Source organism: Corapipo altera, unplaced genomic scaffold (genome assembly GCF_003945725.1).
Source record: "Corapipo altera isolate COAL_440 unplaced genomic scaffold, ASM394572v1 326, whole genome shotgun sequence".
Taxonomy (NCBI): Eukaryota; Metazoa; Chordata; class Aves; order Passeriformes; family Pipridae; genus Corapipo; species Corapipo altera.
In genome coordinates, this window is record NW_020884945.1 from 2608337 (window position 1) to 2631997 (window position 23661).

At 47.0% G+C, this 23661-nt stretch overlaps 1 protein-coding gene and 1 long non-coding RNA gene across 4 annotated transcripts in view; one reads left to right on the top strand and one right to left on the bottom strand.

Moving 5' to 3' along the window:
• Window positions 1-4879: 4879 nt before the first annotated feature.
• On the top strand, window positions 4880-15123 carry LOC113956114 (ras-like protein family member 11A-like). The gene is made up of 4 exons (XM_027662319.1): window positions 4880-5544; window positions 6903-6959; window positions 9178-9260; window positions 14353-15123. Exons 1-4 carry the CDS (start codon window positions 5400-5402, stop codon window positions 14818-14820), a joined length of 753 nt encoding a protein of 250 aa, XP_027518120.1. The 5' UTR covers window positions 4880-5399; the 3' UTR covers window positions 14821-15123.
• A 167-nt stretch (window positions 15124-15290) lies between these two features.
• Window positions 15291-23661, bottom strand: part of LOC113956117 — a 35111-nt gene continuing 26740 nt past the window's right edge. For all 3 annotated transcript variants that reach the window (XR_003530754.1, XR_003530752.1, XR_003530753.1), the window contains one exon: window positions 15291-15537. This is a non-coding gene — a long non-coding RNA (uncharacterized LOC113956117). The remainder of the gene's footprint in view (window positions 15538-23661) is intronic.

Consider the following 23661-nt stretch of genomic DNA (forward strand, 5'->3'; position numbering starts at 1 on the left):
GGCCCTGGCACAGGCTGCCCAGAGAAGCTGTGGCTGCCCCATCCCTGGAAACGTCAAAGGCCAGGTTGGATGCACTTGGAGCAACCTGGGCTAGTGGAAGGTGTCCCTGCCCAGGGGATGGAACAAGATGGGATTTAAGGTCCCTTCCAACCCTTAACATTCTATGATCCTGTGATTCCACAGTCTTTGTGGGTCCCTTCCAACCCAAGGTATTCTATGATTCCCTGATTCCCTGGGCTCAGGCAGGAGGCTGGAGGCTCCAGTGGGACATTCTTTTGGCCCAGGGTGGAGGCTGGGGGCCCCAGTGGGATGGACAGTGCACGTGTCACTGGCGGAACTGGGAGAGCACCATCCCCATGGTGGATGAAAATGGGGAGCTGGGGAATGTCATCAACCCCACAGCCAGGGGGAACCATGGCCAGCCTGGAGCATGAGGAAACTGCCATTCCTGAGACTCCTCCCAAGGGCTGTGAGCACCCAGAAATGGAATTTTGTGAGGGTGGGACAGTGGTGTTGCCCCAGTGACACTGTGCTATCCCACACCACGTGTCCTGCTCCAACTCAATCACAAAAAGGCTTTCAGAGCACAGAGCTGGGAATGACAACAGCGTCCATTGTAACCCCAGGGGAAAAGGAGTGGAAAATGCTCCTGAGCCACCACACAGCTCTTCCCACAGCACACGCTGAGAGCAAATGCTCCTCAGAGGCTCATCCCTCGTGAAGCCAGGGATGGGGAGGAATATTTGTCATCTGGCTGGTGCACATACCCAGACTGTGTCCAACCTGGAAGGACCTGGCTCCTATTCCATATTCCTCCTCAAACCATGAACTGAGGGCTGTCCAAATGTGGCTGGAGCTCCCTGCCCACACTCCCAGCAGTGCCAGGACCATTTCCACACCCCAGCCCTGACCTTGTGGGAATATCTGTGGGGAATGGAGGATGGTTCAGTTTCCAAAGCACAAAGTTTTTTATGAGGCCAAGATGTTTCCATTCCATTTGAGTCTCTGCCTGCAGCGATGTTCCCCTCTGCACACTGTGCTCTCCACGTCATCCCCTCCAGGCTCCCCAGGGAGGATGTTTAGTAACCTAAAAAAACCCACTCCTTACAAAAGATCCCAAAAGTGAAACAGGACATGTGCTCCTTACAGGGTTGCCATCAACAGCAAAGCACCAAAATTAGGGACAGGAAAAGCAGGAAGAGTGGGATCTGTGCAGTGTTTAATCACACTGAACTGTATATTTAAATGATCATCTCTCTCACATCCCAAAATAAAATCAAATGTGATTTATCACAGCTGGAGCAGCAGCATCTGAGGACATTTCCTGTCCCCTTGGCCTCAGGATCAGAACAACATGGTGCTGGTTATAATTATGGGGCTAAAAGCACATCAAGTCTGATTCCTCGAGCGCATCCCATCCCTTTCTGTTCCTTTCTTATCTCCTCCTCTTTTGCCTTTCCCAGCGTTGAGGGTATTTAGTCACTGGGAGCAAAAAGGTAGTTAAAATAAAATTTTTGTTAAGTCCGGTTTGGGCCCCCAGTTTGCAACCAAGAGGGTCAGGCAGAGCTGCAGGGGTCAGTGGGCTGGGGGCTGGAATAAATTCAGGAGCAGGGGATGCGAACACGAGTTTTATCTCAGGATCTGCCAAAGCAAGTGGCCTTTCCCCAGGACCACATTTACCATTTCTGCCCCCAAATGAGCCCAGTTTCCCCATCCAAGCCCCACTAACATCAATATACTGTACAAAAGATGAGTTAGAGGCAAATGCAACCATCACAAATGGATTTTTTGGAGGAAAGCTCATTTTTGGCAGTGCTAGGCAGGAGGGAAAGCCTTTTCCCAGTGTTCTGGGATCTTTGCAAGGTTGCTGTGGCTCCGCTCATCTCTTACTCCTTTTGTACAATGCACAAGGAAGAATTACAACCAGTTTTAACAGAAACCTGCCATCCCCCTGTGACAGGCACTGTGCTAATGGCAAATATTTTTATTTTTGGAAAGCTTCATCTCTGAAGATGTGTAGGAGGGCCAACAACAATATAAATAGAAAATCTTATAAAAGCAGAGCCAAAAGCAACACAGACCAATAAATAAATCTGTTAAAAATTTGGTGTGAAAGTAACATAATTTCTGTACAACACACAAAGGCACAAATCTTTGCATGAGCAGCCGAAGGAGTGGTTTGTGAAATCTCCAAATGTTTCCAAAGTCACTCTCAGTTTTGCAAACATTCTCCCTCTAATTTAAGCTATTGTTTTTCCAAGAGAATTTGAATTTAAAACATGGGTTTCTTAGCTAAATATAAGTCCATTGTGCACAAGGAATTAAAATCTCCTTTAAAAACAATTGTTATTTTACATGCCAACGGTTACACCATCTCAAAGAGTGTGAATCCTTCTGCATGGTTTCACTCAGTGAAAAGACTCTTCTGACAATCAAGAAAGTCAGATAAGGATCAGGTCTGAAAACCTCTGGGTTTGATTCTATATTCTGCTTGAATTCTTTCACAATTAGAGGCTAAAAGTTATGAGAAGCTTGAGAATAGATTTAAAACTTTTGGAGAATATGCTGCTTTTTTATGTTTACTCAAAGGCCTTCTCTCTGGACAGAGATTTCTGCACCCAATGGAACAAGCTTTGGGGAGAAGCACAAGAAGCCTGGGCTGGTGCACAAGAAATTCAGATTAAACCCCATTGCAAAGGAACTGGAAATCAACTGGTCTGCTTCCAGCAGGCAGCCTACAACTGCTTTCACATTTGTTTTAAGCAACCACAAGCCCTCCCAGCCGCCAAGAGCAGCAGTTCAACATTTCCTGCACCACTGCTCTCACTGCTGCCCCCACACATCTCCTCTCCCGTGTCAGCACAGCATCCATCCCTCCAGGACATGGCAAACAGCTTTCCCAGCCTCCTCACGCAGCAGCTGCTCTGCTCCCGTGGTCGTGACTCCTCGTTTTCACATCCCACGTCCCAGTTCAGCTTCATTTAAGCACAGTTTACATCCTTTTTCCGCCTTACATTTATCTACACTGAAGCTCACCCTCCAACTCTGTGTGACTGCGACTGACTCCCTTCAGAGGGGTCTTTCTGGAGCTTCTCAGCACTGGCACGACAGTCCAGGAGGACCTGAATTGTTTCAGTTAATCTTGGAGCAACAAGCAGAGGTGTTTTCTTCTAGGAATGTCTTTGCACATATGGAATATTCTTTTCTGGCTTTTCTTCCCAGGCTGAAACTCCTGTGGCCACCTAGAAGCTGACAGATATATTGCTGCTTGGTTTTGTAGGAGGACTGTTGTGATGAATCCTTTCATATTACTCACTAACATATGCTTTTAATAGCAAATTGTAACAAAGGTTCCTACATCCTTCCCTTGGCGAGGCAGACAGTGACACACTGCCGCTAATCCCAAACTTATCACATGTCCAACTCAAGAACACATTTCAAAGGGCCATATTAATTGACCACAAGATTTTGAGCTTTTTTCCTGTTTCTCCTCTCATTTTGCCTGTTCTTACAAAACTTATGTGAGACTAAAGCAGCCTGGGAAAGAAATTTCCCGGAAAAGATTTTTGTTTTTTTAGTGCTTTAGTGTTTTAGGTCTCCGGAAGCAAATTTACACTGGAAGAGCTGAAAACCATTCCCACAGGAGCCATGTCCCCAAAGACACGTGACCTGGAGGCTCCCTCCCAGGACCATGAGCTGCATGGGCCTCCAGACTATTTTCCACCTCTTCCTCAGCTGACTGTCATGATGGTCACAGCAACAATACCCAGTGCTTGCACAAAGAGTGCTGCACAAGTGGTTTTTAGAGAGGAAACAGAACCTTAGAGAAGTGACATGTTCATAAATCTTCAGATTCCTGTGTCGATTTCACTGGACTGCTCTGCCCTGGAGCTGGAGTTTTCTGAGGGCAGTTCACATCCTCTTGGTGTTGGTGTGGAAACTGAGGTCATGGCAGTCCCCAGAGCTTTGGGATGATTTCCCATCCTCTTGTTGTATCTCACAACCCCCCTCTCGCCCTCCAGCCCCTGCTGGGGAGGGCTCAGGCACATGCTGGGGATGAGGGCAGTGGTGTGGAAGCAGCTGGGCACAGAGAGGCTGTTTGGTGTCTCCAGCCTCTCCACAGCGAGCCCAGCCTACTCCTGCCTGCCAGGAGTGTGCAGAGCACAGGGAAAACCTGCACCTTCAGCTCTCCAGGGGCTGTGGTTGGATTATCTCTGTTCATATACATGTGTCCCACACAGCCAGACAGTCCATGGCTCAGCAATCTCTGCAGCTCTGCCTCTCCTGCTTCTTCAGTCCCCTTCAGAGAAGTCTTTCAAAGATTAAATGCTCCAACTACATTTCTGTTCTTTAATTTACATCTGGTTTATATTATCTGCAGTTTTGCTTTATCTGGGTCATTCCCTCCCCGGTGTTCTTCCCTTTTTCTTCCCTGCCCATTATCCCTGGGAGATGAGAGCTGATTGTAGCTGCTGTACAGTTACAGGCTCTCATCCCCACAGCCCTCACAGCCCAGCTGTCCTAAAACTATGCTCACTTTTCCTGTAGAAGTCATTCTTTCTTCACTCCCTCTGTCTGGCTCACCCTTCCTCAGGTTCCCAGGGCTGTCACCAGCTCTAAATTTCCTTTTCCATGTTTGGAGAGGCTGCAGTGTCCCAACCCAATGCTGACCCATGTTCCAGAGGGCCATTAGGACCAACAACACGTATAAGGCAGCAGATCAGATGTATCCTGGAGGACACACATGTCAGCTGGGATTTGGGAATAACCCCCAGCTGCCTAAAAACTCGGGGGGGCGTGGGGGGGAAATGTGTTTGTTTTCCTGAAGAGGAGTGCCCCATCAGCGTTCCAAAGGGGCCCAAAGCAGGACACAATAGGACAGGGAGAACAACAGAGCAGGGTTGGAGCCCATTGAAAACGCAAAGGAACCGGACAGGCAGAACCGGGTTATTCAGGGTGGGATTAGAGCAGAGCACGGGGTGACCGTATCGTGACGGCTGGAAAACACAAGAATCTCGTGGTAGCAGAGAGCCAAGGGACAGGCAGCACATCAAACAGGCCGTGGGGAGGGAGGCAGTGCGGGGAGAGCCGGGGATGGAGGCTCAGGCTCCCCGTGCCCGGCTCCAGGAATGTCCCGGTTCCCCTCGTGATTGGCTGCGGGATGGTGGAGTCAGTTTTCACGGGGGCTGATCAAAAAGTTCCCTTTTGCTTTCCAAAGTCTCTGTCTGAGCGGAGCCATCGGGAAGAGGAGGCCGGGCGCTCTCACATTCCTGGGGAAAACTGCTCCGAGGAGATGAGAAGGCTCCTCTCCCCAAGGATACACGGCCAGGACCAGGCGCCGAGGGGCCGCTTTCCTTCTTTTCTCCCCCGGGCCGAGCGCAGCAGCTCTCATTCCTGGCATGCGGCTCATCCCTCAGGATACCATGTCCCAGTATTCCACTAACTTCCTCCTGCTGCCCATCCCGGAGTACCCCGTGGGTGACCTTGTGCCCAACAAGATCATCAAGCTCGTGGTGCTGGGAGGCAGCAGCGTCGGCAAGACAGGTAAGAACTCAGGTGTGTTCCCTGCTTTTCCTGCCAGCGGGAATTCCCAGCTCCTCCACACCTCATGCAAACCCAGCACCGCGGAATTTGGTGCAGCTTGAACATTTGGAGTTATTTTTTTTTAAAGTGAAGTGGCTTTGCTGTCGGGGGGTGTGAGCAGCAGAGGCTGAGAGGGGAGGGGCAGAGCTGGGAGTTTTGTGCTCACAGATGATTCTACCTGGCCTTGTGTAAATTATTGAACCGTGTCTAAATTTCCACCCCCCAAAATGGCACCAATGGCTCTTATCCCCCTGCTGTATTATGCTATTTTATGCTCTGCAGACAAACAGCAGTATACAAGAGGTGTCTTTCTGGATTATTCTCCAAAGGAGTGGGAAAGAGGGTAAAATGAGCATTTTTACTTTTGAATATATGATTCATGATGTCAGAAATTATTAAGACCAGATCTGACTGATTACATCTGAGGTTCCACAGGATTCAGTAAAATACTTCATTGGACTGGCTTTGAAGCAGTCACATTTCCCTGTTATTTTTAAGTAGTTTGTTGAAGATCATTGCACAGGCAATTTCATCTAAAGGGGCTAAAAGGGTGACCACTGTGAGAAAAAATGATTGTTTTAAATGAAATCTATGATAAGAGTTGTTTGCAGAATAAACCATTTTATTTAGCCAGTAATTAAGTGGTTTTGCAAGTTCCTAAGAATCTACCACAGGAAAGCACTACAGGAATATAAGTTACTGTTCCCATGATGGGATCTTAAGTGTTCTGAAGTACCAAGACAAAGGAAAATGTTCTAATGTAAAAGCAGCACAGGTTAAGGGGAATAAGAAGGCCGGGGTGCTGCAGGAGACACAAGTGTGCAGAGCACATGCAGTTTGTTTGCTGGGTGTGATCTGGTCTCGCTCCTGGGTTTCAGGAGAGTTTTTAAGACCAGGAAGAACCATCCCATCCATCCCCCTCCCTTCTTGTATGACACAGGACACAAATGTGGTATTTGGACTAGTTGCAGTCCACTGGCTTGTTAGTCCTTTCCTACATTATTTCAGAGCAAAGCACAGATTGTTTTACCTCCAGTCACAAGGAGCCAACCTCTGTGTCCCACCCTGAACAGCCACACTGAACCAAGGGCTCACTTCCAACACAAGCTGTGAAAAGCTCTGGATCAGGTATCACAGCCTGGCCCCAGATCTTCCTCTGTGAGTGTTGAGAGAAGTATTTGCAGAGTAACATGTGAGCAGTTCAGAGATTAACTTGGTTTCATATGAGACTAATTCTTCCAGGAAGATGCTACATGTGTTCTGCACAGATTGCTTTTGGTTTCCCATTAAGGGCCCATGTTTTTGTCATTGTTTTGCAGCCCTGGTTGTGCGTTTTCTCACCAAGAGATTTATTGGGGACTATGAAGCCAACACTGGTGAGTTTGCTCTCTCCAGCAGGACTGCAGATAGTTTGAAAATAAATCTGCTCTCTGTAGTGACTGGTGCACATTACAGGAAAGCCAAGCGGTGTTAGATGTCCGTAAGGTGCATATTTTCAGTTAATAGCCTCAAGCTATGAAAGCAATAAATCAACAGCTCATTATTTATGATCCTTTCAGCTATTTTTTTTCCTACTCGATGGAAAAGGATCAGAGTGAAAGGTTTGCTTGGGCACATACCTATACTAAAACACAGGCTCAAGGAACAAATAAACTGTGGAAGCCCAACACTGCTCTCCCTGGAACCCCAGAGAAGCCAAAGCAATTCCAAAGGGTGTAAAATGCAGCTCAGGGGTTTTTCTGTGCATTCCCTTTTTTCAGAGGCTGTTATGACCAGGGAGACTTCCAAACTGAAGTCTTCTTTCCCTCAGATAAGCAAAGTGACCATTCATTCCTTGTTTAATGCTGGCACCTCAGAGGGTGTGTTCCTGTTTCATTCACAGCCTCTGTTCCAAGGAATGCTGACTGATTTGGCTGGTTTTGTAGGATGGATCACGTCCCCTGTGCTCATTCCTACTGGCACATCCAGCTCACAGTGTTTGGGTGAAGGTGGACAGGATTCCAAGCAGTGATTGCTTCACTTTGGAGGTGCCTGCAGAACTCAGGATGAGGAGCAGGAAAGAGGGAGCAGTACATGACACCTTTGATCTCTGCCTGTCTGATGAAATACAATGTGAAAGCTTCTCCTGACAGCTCCCCCTCACTGACCCCGGGTAACCCTGATGCTTGGCTGCACTGGTTCTCTTCCTGTTCCGTCATCCCTTCCCGGGGAGGTTGTACATCAAGTCAGACTTGAGCTGTGCAGTGGATTCCTGCCAGAGCCATTGCTGGGAACCACATGCTTTCCTCATTAAGCTCCCAGGCCAACGGCCATGCTGGAGAAGAGCTAAATATGCCAGAAAGAAGAAACAGGTGGCAGTGGATTTGAGATCACTCAGCCATGTTCTCCTTCCTCTGGAGAACCTGCTCTTTGGTCACAACAGGAATAACATGTTGGCTGCTCGTGGTTCCCATAAAACAGTGCCATCTTTTCAGCTTAATATCTGACCCATTTAAAAAGCCCAAAATGAATCCCACAAGGGCTGGATTCCCTCACAGTCCCTATTAAAACACTTTGCACTCAGGTGCTAAATTCCCTTGTAAATGTTTCTATGGGCTCAGACTCTTTGCCACTGGAATAAACCCACTTGTTTCCTTGAAACAAAGATGATTTTCAGAAGCATTATTGTCACTGGCTGATCTCCCTGTTAATCTGAACTGCTGCCTCTCCAGCAGCTGATGTTCCTCTGTGTTGGAGCTGCAGCACATTGTTCTAGAGGCAGCAGTGACTATTGTATTTGGAGCAGACAGAAGGGCTGTACACCCCAGCTGTGCAGAAAGCACTTCTTCACACATCCACGTGACTTGTGTTAAGTTCTAAAGAAAAATCATGATGACATCAACCTCTGAAGTTGTTCTTGTCACAAGCACAGATATTTCAGAAGATCAAGATTTAGATTTTCATTGTCACTTAACTCCCACTCCAGTAACAAAATTAAGTTCCAGGCCAGACTAGTGATGGTTTTATTAGAGCTAGATCAGTCCTGGATGGTCTGAACTGGCACTTGGCCCTGAACATGTGTCATCCAGATTAACCAGAGGTCAAGTTAAAGCGTCCAGTCTTTGGGGATTTCAACCAAACTCTGCTAAAATCATAAAAAGAGTATCTGAGTGGTTTGGATACAGTCACTCACTGTCCCAAACTAGAATGCTTTTCTTTTTTAAAGACGTCCAGAAAAATGCAGTAGGAAACAGCTCACTCCTCTTACAGACAACACCTAGATATCTTGGTTTGAGATGGAATATAAATGCAGTTCACATTTTATAAAGTGAATAATAGGGGGTGAAACCTGACTGGGATTTATGCCCCCACTTGGAGTATTTAATTCAGTACAAAGAGCCTTTTTCCCAGCCCCCATCCTGGCTGTCCATCCAAAACTTACCCCCCCCCGTAAATATCCCCCACCATTGAGCCAACAACAACCACTGCCAGGCCGTTCCCTTCCCCATGGGCAGCTACATATCCCACAAAACTCCACCTTCCAACAGTTCCCTTTTGCCTTTCTGTGCTCTTTTCTCCTCCAGTCCCGGACTCACCGTCTTCCTTTCCCTCCAGGTGCTCTGTATTCCAGGAAGTTCACCATAGATGGGGAGCAGATCTCTCTGCAGGTGCAGGACACTCCCTTTGTCTCACTGGAGGTAAAACATCTGCTCAGTGCTTTTCCACACAGTTGTTGTCTCATGGTTGCTCCACCTCTAAGTGACTCCACCCAGCAGCAGGAAAATACCTCGGCCTAAACCCAGGACTCCTGGGGGTACCTTAAGCCCCACTTAATAGCCCTTGAGTGGTTAAATCAGGTTCCTTGAAGAGTAAGCCAAAATTAACCCATATCTGTTTCAAACACATTAGTGCATCCCGAGATTAAACAGCAGGAAAATCATAATCTTGGGAAATCATAACTCCTTGGTTGTTTTATTTCCTGTCAAATGGTTTCTGTCCCTACATGGCAGAAAACTCACCTGCCCAGAGGCCCAGCTGGCTCAGCTCAGACCTTGTTACACACCCAAAGTCTCTCTTACATAGAAAAGTTTCCCTTTCCAAGGGGAGAGGCCTCCCAGCAGTTGTCATTTCCAGTGCTTTTTCACTTGCTTTGTTTTTAATTAATTCCTTATTTTTAAGGTGTTGGCATTTATCTACACCACTCTTTCTATCAGTGTTTTAGATATTCTGTTGGACTCAAGGATCTTAGAGGTCTTTTCCAACATTAATGATTCTGTGATATTCTAGATTTCATATTTCACTAGGAATGTGTTTCTAGAAATGTTTCTCCAAGCAGGATTTAAGATTAAGATGTCTTTCCTGCAGACCTGCTTCACACACAGAACAGGAGGATGAAAATAGGGCCAAAGCAGCAGGAAATTAAGTGAAATTTGGTTTTACATGAATGGTGGAAATCTTACGAGAGCAATAATTCCTATAGAATAGCTGAGATGTCATGATAAAATCAGGTCATCTCTTTCCACCATCAAGCCTAAACTTCTAGGTGTGGCCTTAACCTCAGTCTAAACTTAGAGTTGGCCAAACATGTCTGGATGGGAACAGCACCTTCTCTCCTCCTCTTTCAGGCCACCCTGGACAGCTCTGTACACTTGTTTGACCAGCCCAGCCCCAGGGGTGCATTTCTGGGCTGGAGAACTGCTCCAGCCTGGGTTTGCAGGACAGGACGAGCAAAGCTCCCCCAGCCTCAGTTCCCATTTCCAACTTCTCCCATGACTGGAAGCAGATTAAGTGGAAAGCTTTGATGAGGTTCCACACTCTGCTGCCTCCAGGGGACACAGAGGGAAGAGAGGAGCCCTCATTTGCTCTGGACACTAAAAAGCAAACAAAAGCTGCTGTGGAAGAGCTCCAGATATTCAAGTGGGACTTCACAGCACACAGGCCCTTTGCCAGCTTGCTAAGGCAGGACCTGCATAAAGGAGCTGTGGGTGGGGATTAGGCACAACTGAGGTTGCCTGATGAGCCCTTCACACAGGGAATCCCCTCTCCCTTCTATCCTAGGGAGAAAAGAGGGAGTGGAATGATTTGATTCCCTCTTTCAGACCGGATATATATTATTTTCTAGTTCTCCTCTTCTAATTAAGGCTGTGCCCTATAGTTCAGTGACTCTACCCAGAGCTCCACAAAATTCCATCTTGCCAACAGCTGAGGTTCCTCAGTCAGACAGGATTTTAACTTAGGAAGGAGTTTCACTTTATTTGTCCCAGTCAAAGGTCTCACTGTCCCAACAGTTCCCACAGACACCTGTATCTTATAAAAGCCTGTGTCTGTGTGCATCAAATGGTGCATCTGAAATAATTGAAGGCACTGTTCCCTAACAGGACTGGTTAAGACTGAGAATAGGTTGGGTTTTTTGTTAAAATCCTTAGGGAAGAGAGTTTCTTGCGCTCTGTAGGCTGAGTGTTCCAGGAGGAAGTCATGTGGAATCCCTTGGGATTCAAGCCACCAGAAATGTTAATGTTTAAGAAACAGAAGCAAGCAGGTAACTGGCTTTGTTGGGTGATTCATTGCTGTACATGGCAAACGGCTGTGTGTGCTTCAAAACCCATTCTGCAGCAGAGATTTCCATTTAAAAAGTAGCCCATTAGCCTTTGATTTTCCCGAATAAAGCATTTCGCTGGGGACTCTCCATCCCTCTCCCTCCCGGGTGGGCCCTGCTGGGGTAACTGAGCATTTCTGCTCATTAGGGCTCCCTGAGCGTTCACCTTCTCCACACGCATTTCCAAACGCTTGCCAGCGCAATTAGCGCTTTTTATTTTTGCCGTGAAAGGAGTTCGGTGGTGAAAAGAGGCTTCCAGGCCGCGGAGGGTGGTTAATTATCCCCACCCTGGAGACAGCCCAGACACCAACAGCGCAAATTGCCCTTCTTCCCACAGCCTGCCCCGGCCCGGCCGGGCTGCACCTCATTGCCTCCCGGCAGGGCTGCGAGGAGGGTCCTGCACTCGGCGGGCAGCTCTGGGGGGCTCGGGGGGAGTGAGGAGGGCGCTTGTTACACGGTTTCACAGGATTTACCTCGCCGAGCTGGCAAGGGCAGGGAATGGCAAGGTGTGATGAGCCAGTGTCTCTGTGGGCAATCCTGAAATATTCCCAAAGAGCAGTTCGTTGGCAGAACTCCTGATGGAAGTTGTAAGGCTAATTTATACTCTGAGCCTTCAGAAATTCTGCTTCCTTCTTCCCACAGAAGAACTTGTCAGTAGTTCTTTTTTTATTGTCTGATCTGCCATGAAAGAACTGATTATTTTTACTCCTTCTTTTCTACCTCTGCTTCCTGAAGTTGGGCTTTATAATCCATATTTAGGTGCCTAAATAAAAGTGATCTCTTTGGGGTGATTGCTGAGCACATGCAAATTCTGTTAAAATTAGTGTGAATGGCAGATATTTATTTTGTAGATAATGGAGCATATGCTCTAATAGTTGATGAAAATTTCTCGAGTGGAATTTAACAACAATAATAAAAGTTCAGGCTCTGTATTTATGGTGTTGAACTCACCCCAAAATACCCCTAATTCCTACCAGGTTCATCAAGAGTCGAATACAGAATATTCTTGGTGCCTTGTTGGGTATGAAAGCAATGCCAGAGTTCCAGAAATCCTGTAATATTGACAGGAATGTCAGTCCGTAGACAGCCAGCAGGCCGGCAGTGGCTGCAGCAGGGATCTCCCTGGGTGGGTCACAGCCAGCAGGGATAACAAAGGGCAGAGGATTAGCTGGAAATAGCTTCATCTTGAAAAGTGAGCTGATCTGTTTTCAAGCCCGCAGTGTCTCATTCAGCTTTATGTTCCCAGTGCTGGGCATTGTTGTGGCTGTGTGAGTAGGATGGGGATGGGCTGAGCAAATGTGTGACCAGCAAAAAATAATATGAACCCATTGCTGCTCTGCAAACCAGGAGGGAGATTTCACCTCCTTTCCAGTTCCTGGGATTGGTTCTTCATAAAAAATTGCTTTTTTAAATGTCTTTGACTGTCTGGAGATGGGCAAGGCAGGAAAACCCCTCAGGCTTCACCAGACAGAGTTAGTGAGAACCTCTGTCCATGGAGACTGAATCATAGTCAGTCTTCTCGAACAAAGATTTGGGAAAGGTCATTACCCTTCCAGCCTGCGCAATGGATTTTTTAGGTGAGACACAGTGTGCGCTGAGCTGAGCCCACCCTTTAATCCTAAGGTTCATCTGCCAGGGCTGAGCGAGCTTGGACAGTGGCAGCGAGGTCCTCAGGACGTAGGTTTGTTTAGAGTGACCTTCTCTTAGATGGATGGCCTTGCAGGGCTGACGAGCTCCATCTGCCCGGGGGAGTTCCCTGACCGGGAATCGAACTCAGGCTGCGACGGTGAGAGCATCACATCCTAACCACTAGACCACCAGGAGTCCTCTATGGAGACTGAATAAAGGATTGGAAAACACCTAAAATACACCTTGAGGGACAACTGTGTGCCAAGCCTGCTGAATTTTATAATGCCCTTTGTGTGCCCAGGACAGTTTTATCCACAACATCAGCGTGAGTTTCTGATGGGTTTGGTACCGTGGAACACAGAGCAAACTTTCCAACAGCAGTATTTTGGCTGTTCTCTTCTTTTCAACCAATTTGCTCTGACCCCTCTCCACTCCACCTTACTGCTGACCTGCAGTATGTTCACTGAATTGTGAGAAATATCTCTAATTAAACTTTTAAAGACAGCCAAATAACATGAAAGAAAGACCTTTAATTTCAGCACGCTGGGTGACTCAACCTTGTGACCAGGTCCGAGCACACCTGACTGGGAGGGGACAAGCCTTTGTAAGGTCTCTTGATTTACATAACCACCCCCTCACACCTCCCACACCAGGCTCACCTCTTCCTCCAAAGGCAATCCTTGCCTTTTGGTGCGGTTCATTGCTTGTTCCCATCCACCTCTCAGGTTGTTTCCCTGCCCCGGCCGCACAGTCCCCTGGCAGTGATCCAGTGGGTCTCACTGCCTTACATGCTTTCTGATTCACCTTCCTACTAGACCAGTAAGCAAAACAGTGGTAGTAACAGTGACCAGAACCACCAGAACAATCAGAACAGCAAACAAGGCAGTAAGCAGCAGTCAGTAACTGTGACCAGAACAACATGCAACCCACCAGCTCCTGAACAAAATATGGCTCTTCAATCTCCCCAGATAACCTCCAGGTATCTCAACATGAGGTAACCATGGAAATTCCTGCTTGTAATAAAACCATCTTATTTATTTTTCACAGAATCACAGAATTACAGAATCATTGAGGTTGGAAAAGGCTCTTAGATCATTGAGTCCATCCTGTGCCCCATCCCCACCTTGTCCCCCAGCTCGGAGCAACATCCAGTCCTTCCTTGGACACCTCCAGGGGTGGGGATTCCACCACCTCACTGGGCAGTGCCTGCCAATGCCTGACCACCCTTTTTGTGAAGAAATTCCTCCTGCTGTCCAACCTGACCCTCCCCTGGCACAGCTTGAGGCCGTTTCCCCTTGTCCTGTCCCTTGTTCCCTGGGAGCAGAGCCTGACACCCCCCCCCCCCCGCCCCCCCCCCCTGTCAGGGAATTGCAGAGCCAGAGGGTCCCCCCTGAGCCTCCTTTTCTCCAGGCTGAACCCCCTGGCCCGGTGTGACTGGGGTGTCCCCTGTCCCTGGCATGTTGGGAGAGGTTTCTGCCGGTGCAATGACCAACAGCCTCATCCCAACCCCACGCTCCGGTCCCGTGGAGCGGTTTTCCTAACATCCCCCTCTTGCTTTGGCACAGGATGACACTGACAGCATCTGCTGCCAGGAGCAGATAAACCGCTCCATCTACTGGGCCGACGGCTTTGTGTTCGTGTACTCCATCACGGACTACGAGAGCTACCGCGTGCTGCGCCCGCTGCACCAGCACATCCGCAGGATCCACCCCAACGCCAACATCCCCCTGCTGCTCGTGGCCAACAAGGGCGACCTGCTGCGGGCCAGGCAGGTGTCCTCCAAGGAGGGGCTGCAGCTGGCCGGGGAGCTGGGGGGCACTTACCACGAGGTGTCAGCCCGGGAGAACTGCGAGGGCGTGCACGAGGCCTTCCAGCAGCTGTGCCAGGAGCTCAGCAGGATCATCGGCAGCTGCAACGGAGAGAAGCGCCGCGGCCTCCACCTCGTCCGGCCCAAGTCCCCCAACATGCAGGACCTGAAGAGACGCTTGAAACAGGCCCTGACCTCCAAAGGGAAATCTGCCACTGCGCTCTGAGGGAGCTACAGCAATTGTTTTCCCCAGAAAGGCAACAAGCTGTAACAATTTAGGTTGTGTGAGAGGCTCTTCCACTTGGTCTTCACATCTTCCTATCAAGTCTGAACTGGTTCTGCAAAGGAACCTACAGAACTTACTGGGTCTGCAGAGGAACTCACAGAATTTGCTCTTTGAGACAAGAATTTGCAAACTGTGATTTTTTAAAATAGGTTTTGTTCCCAGTTATTTCCATTCTGAAAGGGGCATAGTCAAATGGTTTAGTCTTCAAAAGTGGATTTCATTAATAACAGTAATTAAATCCTGCTTCTCTTGGGGATGGTGGTGTTCCCAAACACAGGCAATGAACTGCAGCAGGGCATGAGGAGAACAACGTGAGCTGTACTGAGCAAGCAAAAAGTACCAGATTTGTTTGGTCACAAGAGTGGAAAATAAAGGCAAAAAGTCAATGAAGAGCATAAACAGCGAAAAGTAGTAACTGAAAGGTTTTAAATGGCGGTTTAGAAAGTGTTCTTAGAAACTTAGGGAGAGATTTGTTCAAATGCAAGCTTCAGCCTTACAGGGTCTCTTCAAAGGGAACTTTTATATCGCTATTTTTCCAGGTTATTTTTCTTTAAAAGCATGTTGACTGTTTCTGAAAGTGATTATTTGGGCAAAATATGTCCTTGGAGCAGCATTTTGTAGGCAGTTTTTCACACTTCTCATTCTTTTGAAGGTTTCCTACATGGCAACAACAGAGGGACAAATAGATCAGAGTGGTTTAAAATCTGCCCAAAAACAAACTGTATTGATCAAGAGCAAGGAGGTCACCCAAAACTATTGAACTTTTTTTTCCCAAGCTAGTTAGACTTCAAGTTCAAGATGCTGTTTTAAAGAAACAAGGCCTTCATGTGAAGTATGTTTAAATCATTAGTTTTGGGGGGTTTTTTGAAGGTGAAAATGTTTTATGATACCTGAAATTTTTGGCTTCGTGAATTCCTGATTTTGTTGTTTTCCTGAAGACCAGACCTCCCTGGGTACCTCACAGAGCATCCAGATCATATTAACACACACTTCAGCGGCAGTGCCTCAGTTGTGCCCCAGCATTCCAAGGATTTGAAGCTGTATCCCATGAGCTGCCCTGGTTTATGGGTCCAGTAACAACAACGTGAACTTCCATAATTCTGTTCTCAGTGAGAGGGGTTGGACCAGGTAAAATTCATGATGCAACAACCCTTCCTACAAACAGACCCATGCGAGCAACTCACAGGACCATGAAGTGAAGTTCAATGATTTATACCCAGAGACACAGAAGGGAACCCCCAGGTTTGATGGATATACAAAAACACTCCCAGCTGCAGTTTCAGCTGGAAATACTGAGCTAAATCAACCTTCTACTCATCCTGAGCAGAACAAATGTAAATTGAATCTGATGAGGATTTGTGGAGCCCAGGACTTGAAAATGTATTCTGTATTTGTTGTGTCCCCACATTAGACAACTCGGCTCACCTGGATTGGCTTTATCTAGAGCTCACTTTCTGTTTATTTATTGTTCTCCACAGCTGGGCGTTGAGAATGTCTTGTGTTCTGATTAATTTTAAATTGTTTTATTCCCACAAACGACCTGCACCTGTTTTTAAATTCAGTTTCAAGTGGTGGTAGGAGGAGAAAACGAAAGTTCAATCACCCACATGGGGTCTCCAAGGATGTCAGGGGATTTCTGCTTTGGCTAACAGTTAATTAACAGTCTGATGTTTGAGCAGTGTCATTAGTCATCACAGGCACTTCAGAATGGTATTTATGGCACAGAATTTCAATGTTTTAAGTTACTGATAGCACAGCTCAAATATTGAATCTAAAGATTCAATAGCTCAAATATTGAACCCAAAGATTCAATATCAGGAAACAGAGCAGTTTGTCAGAGACATACAAACTGAAGTATTTTTCTATTGGAAAAATGATCACCAATTTTGAATTGCAATTAAGTATTTTGCCATCCCAGGGCTGTATAACAAGGGCTAAATGTGCTGAAGACAATTTGCTGGCATTTGTTTTCATAAAAGCCTGAGAGATTTTGGTGCTGCAGCCTGTGAGATTTGTTTGTAACTCACTCCTTCAGCTCTAATTCTTTCTTATTTGGGAAGAAAGTTCATCCAACTTCAAACCTGTCAAAGTTTTATTTTCATTAGTGATTAATAAAACCATGCAAAGTCTTTCCTGAGTAGTGGATAAAATGGCTCCTATATGTCTCTCATCTTTAAATATTCCTTGTTTACACTAGATTAAAATATATTGGTTTCCCTTCTTGCAATCTCGGACACCCTGCTTTGGAAGCACACACAAATATTCCTTACATAAGTAAGTATTCCCACATTCCTGTAGGGAAAAAATGCTACATTTTAGCTAAAGCAAAAAAATATTGAAACACTTAAGTCTTCTCTTAAATACTAACATGTGGCAAACATTTATTCTGCTACAGACACTTCCGTGTTTTCTTTGTTTGACCAGCAATACAAATCCTGGAGTGGCTTTGACACTGGTTCTAAGCCAGGGTGTACCATCTCCAGAAGGCAATAAAGCTCAGTATTTATTTTGGGGGGCAGTACTTGAGTCCCAGAACATCCCTGTGCCACTGAAGGCAATGGCAGCAGGAAAAGCAGGGAGAAAAGAATGCTATGGAATGAAGTGCCTAAAAATAATCATGCAAAAGATCAAAGTTTAGTCATGTAGAACCTGATCCTGAATTAGAAACTTCAGGCTGCCAGGGAAAAACATGTATTCACTGAAGGTTTAAATTAACCCAAGAGAGAGAGAAGGTACTTGACATAAAGTCAAAAGAGGAAAGGAAAAACAGATTTGGGAGTGTGGGGTGTTTTTCAGATATCGAAGAAAATTCTCTTCTCAGTTACATTGATTCAGTCCAGATTAACCCCACTGGCAGCAAGAGCTGGAGAATTTCCTTTTTTTTTTTTAATTTTTTTCCTCCATCCGTCATCATTCTCCTGAGCACTTTAAACCTTGAGCACCATCTGGTTTTCAAGATGCTTTACAGCTGGGTTTGCTCGGGCACAAAGCAGCCAAGTGACTTGCCCCAAGGTTACACAGCTGAGCAAGCACTTGAGAGGAGCTCAAACCCTGTGTCCTTTGTAATTAATTCTCAACCCTTTACAGCAGCTGCCAGGCCATGCACCTCCCTCCAGGTATGCACAGAGCACAGAGAGTTGTTACCCAAGGATGTAATTAAAAGTTGGGAAAAGTGATGGAAACGACAGGCTGTGGTAGGACCTGACTGAGCTGAAGGCTGGCACTGAGCAGTTACAGCAATCCTGGGAGTTATTGAGGGGATTTGGAAATGGTTATTTTCTACCCTGTCCCTGACAGTTGCATTTCTCACACATTTTCAGTGGTTCCCCAAGGAAATACAGTGGGACCTGGGAGATGGGAAAGTCAGGCTCTATTCTTAACTTTTGCTGTGACTTGCCTGCTGCTCTTGGCCAGATCTCTTCACTGGAGTCACTGTGTCCGTAGGTGAGGGGAAGGGTATGGACACGTCTGTCACACCCTCAGCACCCACAGGAGAGGGTCAGCCATGAGAAACAAAGGAATTGCCCGCTGCAGCAGGGAGAGACGAAATATTGACAGAAGAAGTCACATCTCACTTCGGCATTCCTTAAACACTGAGCTGTCTGGATCCCACTTTTACGCTGAAGCAGAGGTTCAGAACAGAAAACTCAGACCCTGATTTCAGGGACCAGCTCAGACAGGAATGTTTGTATCCAGGGCACCTGGCTGCTCCCAGCATTGGTGTCAGGTGTACAAATGAAGAGGAAAGAGTGACTTCCTGAGGCATCAAAAGGAACCTGGGCTGTACCAGGAATCCACTTGTTTTCCAAGGCGAACTGGAAGGCTGCCAGCTGATTGTTTCTGCTGGATTTCTCTCTGCCTCCTGGTAAGGTAGAAGTTTTTGGGTGAGGATCCCCCTGACAGTGGCAGAGCTGTTTGCAGGGCCAGCATAGGCCCTGGAGCAGCAGAACACAACGGCACACTTGCTAACTTTGAGCTGTTGGTGCATTCTCAGAGTGCTCTGAGCTGGGCCTGTCTCCTCTGGGGCCAGTCCAGGAAAACCGTGTCATTAAAGTTACAAAAGATCTCCAGTTTCACTTCAGAAGCCTCAATATCAGGGACAATGGGGCTAGAGAAGATGATCCAATCTATCAGTAGTGGAGACAAAGCAAGACTCTTCCTTTGGTAATTCCCCCCACCCTGTTCTCACTGGCTCTGCCTTCTTTGTCCCTCTCCATTCATGCCTTTGTTCTCATTTAACTTAGCAAGCAAAAACTTCCTCAATTCTTCTTCCTTTGGTTTAGAAACAGATTTTTTGCTGGTTAGTTTCAAATTTATTTCCCAATATTTGAACTCCAAACATGGTTTATAGAGAAAGAAAAGTGTCTACTTAGTCTTTTGACCTTATTTACCCAAACCATTTTACAGCACAGCTAAATGAAGTCAATACAACTCTGTATTTAGACAAATTCTTGAATTCCTGCCATTTCTCCCCAAGTGCTCCCACTGGCTTATCCCAATGTTTCCTTCCCTTGTTTTGTGCTTGATATTGAGCTCATTAATATTGTCATTGCTCACTTAAACCTGCTCAGTTCTTAAGTTTTGCTGCTCCCTCTGAAATCCCTTTGGTTCAGCCAAGCAGGTTCTCTTCTCTAAGCAGCTGTGCAAGTGGTAGATGAGCTCAGGACAGCTGGGGATTTTCTGCTTTGTCAGATTTTTGCCCATTATTGAAGATTTTAGAATAAACAGCAGCATGGAAAGCAGAGCAGCAAACCCAGTTCTAGTTACCCTTCATCTGTCAGCCTCCTTTGATCCAATAACTTCGTCCATCGTGAAGTGGACAAAGTTCATCCTAAATGATGGTACTTCAGTTTTTCCTGCAGATGGAAAACCACCAAATATGAAGCAGAGAGATGAGCTGATGGGCTCTGTAAACCCTGGAACCCAATTCGTTCAGGAGCTGTCATATCAATCTCCTTTTCTTTAGAAGATACATTTTTTACATTTTCCTTCTTATCCAAATGGGTTTCAAGTCTCGGGCTCTGGATCTCGTCACAGAGACACTTCCAGTCTCCTCAGGCAGGTCAGGGGGAAGCTGCACATTTTCTGAAGATGATGCCTTGTTCTGTTATTATGGATGATTGTGGAGACTGTTCCTAAGGACGTTTTTCTTCTCTCTGGGCAGTCATGCAGAACACTCACAATCAGTAACCAGTCATTTTGAAAAGATATCAGGGGTTTTTTTGCTGAATCTGGAGACACACTGTACCTTCTCTGCTGGTTACAAAGCTCACCAGATAAGCAGAGGTTGGGCTTTTTCTGGGCTTTGAACTCTCACAAAGAGGGTTGAATTATGTCACTTTTGACTGGGATCCAGGTTTCCAGATGCTTGCAGGAGCCACCACTCCTCACAGTGTTCTGCACTGCAGTTCACTTCAAAGCTCAGTATTTTCCTGTGCCATGAGGAAAAAGCGGAACTATTTTGGAATATCCCACTGAAGTGCAACAGCCTCTTCTCTTGCCTGCCTCTCTTTGGTGAAGATCGTGGTTTTACTTTTGCTGGGGACTGAAACTTGTACTCGTGCTCTCTGAGCAAAGGGCTTTGACCAGATTGCCCAGAGAAGCTGTGGCTGCCCCATCCCTGGAAGTGTCCAAGGCCAGGCTGGACGGAGCTTGGAGCAACATGGGCTAGTGGGAGGTGTCCCTGCCCATGGCAGGGGGTGTGATGACATGCTCTTTAATGTCCCTTCCAACCCAAACCAGTCTGGGGGTCTATGAGTTTGAATGAGCAAGAGTCTTTATTTCATTTTGATTTCACTCTTTACCCAGCAGAACAAGGTACACTGTGCACACCTCAGCAGCTCTGGGGCTGTCAGCAAAGAGCAGGGGGAGAAATAAAATCTTTAAATTATGTTGCTGTGTGCATTGGATTTTTGGTAAGAGAGACTGAGCCTCCCTCAAACCCTGGGAAAGGTAACAAGCTGGTGGCAGTGCTGGATACAGAGTCAGTGGTGATGGCAGCTCTGCCTCAACAGTCTGTGCTCCCATCCCTCTGTCTGGGAATGCTGGGGGAGGTCAACACTTGTGAGAACCTCCCCAATGCACAGAAAATGGTTACTGGGAAACCATGGGCTCTCTGAGCCTGAATCAAAATGTTGTTTCTGTGAACTCCTCATCTGGAGCTGCTCTGCTGACATGGAAAAGCAGAGCCCAGGCCTTGGAGAGCCATGGGGTGTTTCCCATCTCCATCCTTCAGAACAGCGGGGAAACCCCAGGGCCTGGGCACCTCCTGGCCCACATGGGTCCCCCCGGGGCAGAGTCACCCCTGCTCCTGCAGGGCTGCAGTGGGATGGCTGCTCTCAGTGCACATGCTGGGACAGCTCCAGCAGGGAATGGAGGGTTGGAGTCGCCACTCTCAGCCACCCTTTCAGCTGCCAAGACCACCTATGAAGTCCAGAGTCCAAGAGCCAGCCCCAAATAGCAAATACCTCTGAGCAGTGCTCATCAGTCAGTGCTGGAGAGCAGGAACTGGCCCTCAGGAGAGCCATGATCTGCCAAAAGAGCAGCTTTTAGAACCCAAAATACGTGTTTGTGTCAGGGCTGTGAAGTGATACATTTTCTATGTAAGTGCTATTCTGCTGGTGTTATTTAAAGAAAGCAAGAGGTTTTGTTTCTAAATCCTGACTGCTAAGCATTGAGTCCTCATTTTATTTATTTCCATAGTTTTAATTTCAGCCTTTTGCGCTTATGAACCTCAAACTGGGGAGTGAAGTGAAACACATGGAGCCAGAGGTTCATCTCTTTGTACTTTTGGCAGTGCACATTTTCCCCACACTGCAAATACGTCTCAGCACTGGAAGACCCAAGAATTGGGAGTAGGGCTGAGGGCAAATGTTCAGTTTGCAAAGCCCAGACACCCCTGAACTCCTGTAAGAGCCCCTGGTAAGACAAGGACATACATCCAAAAACCATCAATGCTCACCACCTATTTCCATGGGGTTTGCCAGGAATTTGGAGCCAAGGCATCACAGGATAAGGGGAGAAGGCTGTCAAAGGGTTAAACGTTTCCTGCCTTTAATCTGGAATCACGTAATGTGGAATGAATGTTTCAGCTCAAACTGTTTCCTCACTCTGACAGTTCCATGGTGTGAGGTCAAAGTGTGGGAGAGATGGGAGAGGGGGAGCGTGGATGGTGAGCTGGTGAAGCCAGAGGAGCACAGGGACACCCAGGGAAATGGGAAGGATGGTTTCCCAGGCACCTCAGCCCAGCTGGGATGGCCCTAGTGGAGCCATGGGCACAGGGTGTGTGGCTTTAAGGACTTCCTGCCTCTCCTCTCCCAGGAGTTCCTGCTCTGCTGTGGGCACAGTTCCCACGCTACAGGAGTTTCTCACAGTGTCCCTGCCCAGACACAAAGTCCCTCAGTCCTTCCTGCACCCTGCAAGCTCAGGAGCTGGGACTCCTTTGGGGGTACTCATTGTGTTTGTTTTTCCTTCCTGTGTGGATCTTTTCCTGTGCTCCCAGGTCTGTTCTGTTCCTCTAAAGGGCTCCACTGAGCACAGCCAACTTCAGTTTGCAACCTCATCAGATTTCCAATTCATTGGGTTTGTCAGACTAACCTGATCTCACATCATTTCTTACACAAAGAAATGGCTTGCTTTGGTTTCATTTGCAGGACCAAATCCTCATTCATGGCTCTCACCATGTCCAAACATATTTCTGCATGTCAGGGCATCACATATATCTCTTTCCATGTAGTTTTCACCTTGTCTGCCATGGGCAAAATTTCCATCTGGGGAATTTTTGCTTATTTAATGTTTTGCCAATCAACATAAACTTCTAATCACTGATACAGGGATTCAGAAAAAAAAGAGAGCATAAACAGGTACACAAACACTTAACTAAATGCATTATACCACTGCCTCTTAAGCCAGGCACAACAACCTCAACCTCCCTGGCTTATTCAGTCCACCCTAATTCCTTGTTTCTCTCCCTAAAACACATCAGAGCAAAGGCACTGCGTGCTCTGGGGGCTGGTGTTTTGGTATGTGGTGGGGTGTGACAGGCACATGGCAGCACTAACTGAGTGCACATCAAGGCAATAAACCCTACAATTTATGCCCCACAGCCCCCTCCCAAGGGGCAGAGACCAGGACATCCTCCTCCCCAAAGGATGGCAGGAACACAGAGAGGTTTGGGAGCTCAGCCTACTGCTGAGAATAGTAAATTCTGCATCTTCCCACCAAATTATAACAAATGTCTGAAGGGAATCAGCTGACAAATCCTCTTGCTCAACACCACTTGTCCCTAAGCTGCAGGAAAAAAACAAACTCCTTTCATGGCAGGAAATCCTCAGGCCAGTTTGTCACCAGGATTCAGAAAGATTTAAGTAACAGAGCTGCTAACACTGGATTTGGAGTGGTGAATGATGCAGCCAGACAGGCTGGGCAGGGAGCGTTTCTGGGGGCTCAGAGGTACAAATCCTATTTTTAAGGCAAACGTGGCTCCTAAAGCTTTCAGGATAAAGCTCCTTGAGGAGGGTTCTAGAAATCTTTTTAGGAGTTCTACGTTTCTTGTGAGTTAGGAAAAGGTCAAACTCCTGCCCACAGCTCCAAACATTTTATTTCTAAAACGGGCCATATGAAAGTTCCCTGGGTCAGACCCACCAGTTTTCAGCCTTTGAGCTGAACTTAAAGATCCTAGTTTGTATCTCTTTACATTTGATACCCCTCTGTGTATTTTGGAACATCCTTTGTGGGATACTACCAGTTCCTCTGGCCCCACATCTTCACATTCCCTGTCTC

Excerpts from the sequence above, each read along its gene's own strand:
- LOC113956114 (XM_027662319.1), top strand. The coding sequence starts at position 5,400 with ATGCGGCTCATCCCTCAGGATACCATGTCCCAGTATTCCACTAACTTC. Across the intron at positions 5,545-6,902 it reads CAGCAGCGTCGGCAAGACAG|CCCTGGTTGTGCGTTTTCTC; the intron begins GTAAGAACTCAG and ends ATTGTTTTGCAG. Across the intron at positions 6,960-9,177 it reads GGACTATGAAGCCAACACTG|GTGCTCTGTATTCCAGGAAG; the intron begins GTGAGTTTGCTC and ends CTTTCCCTCCAG.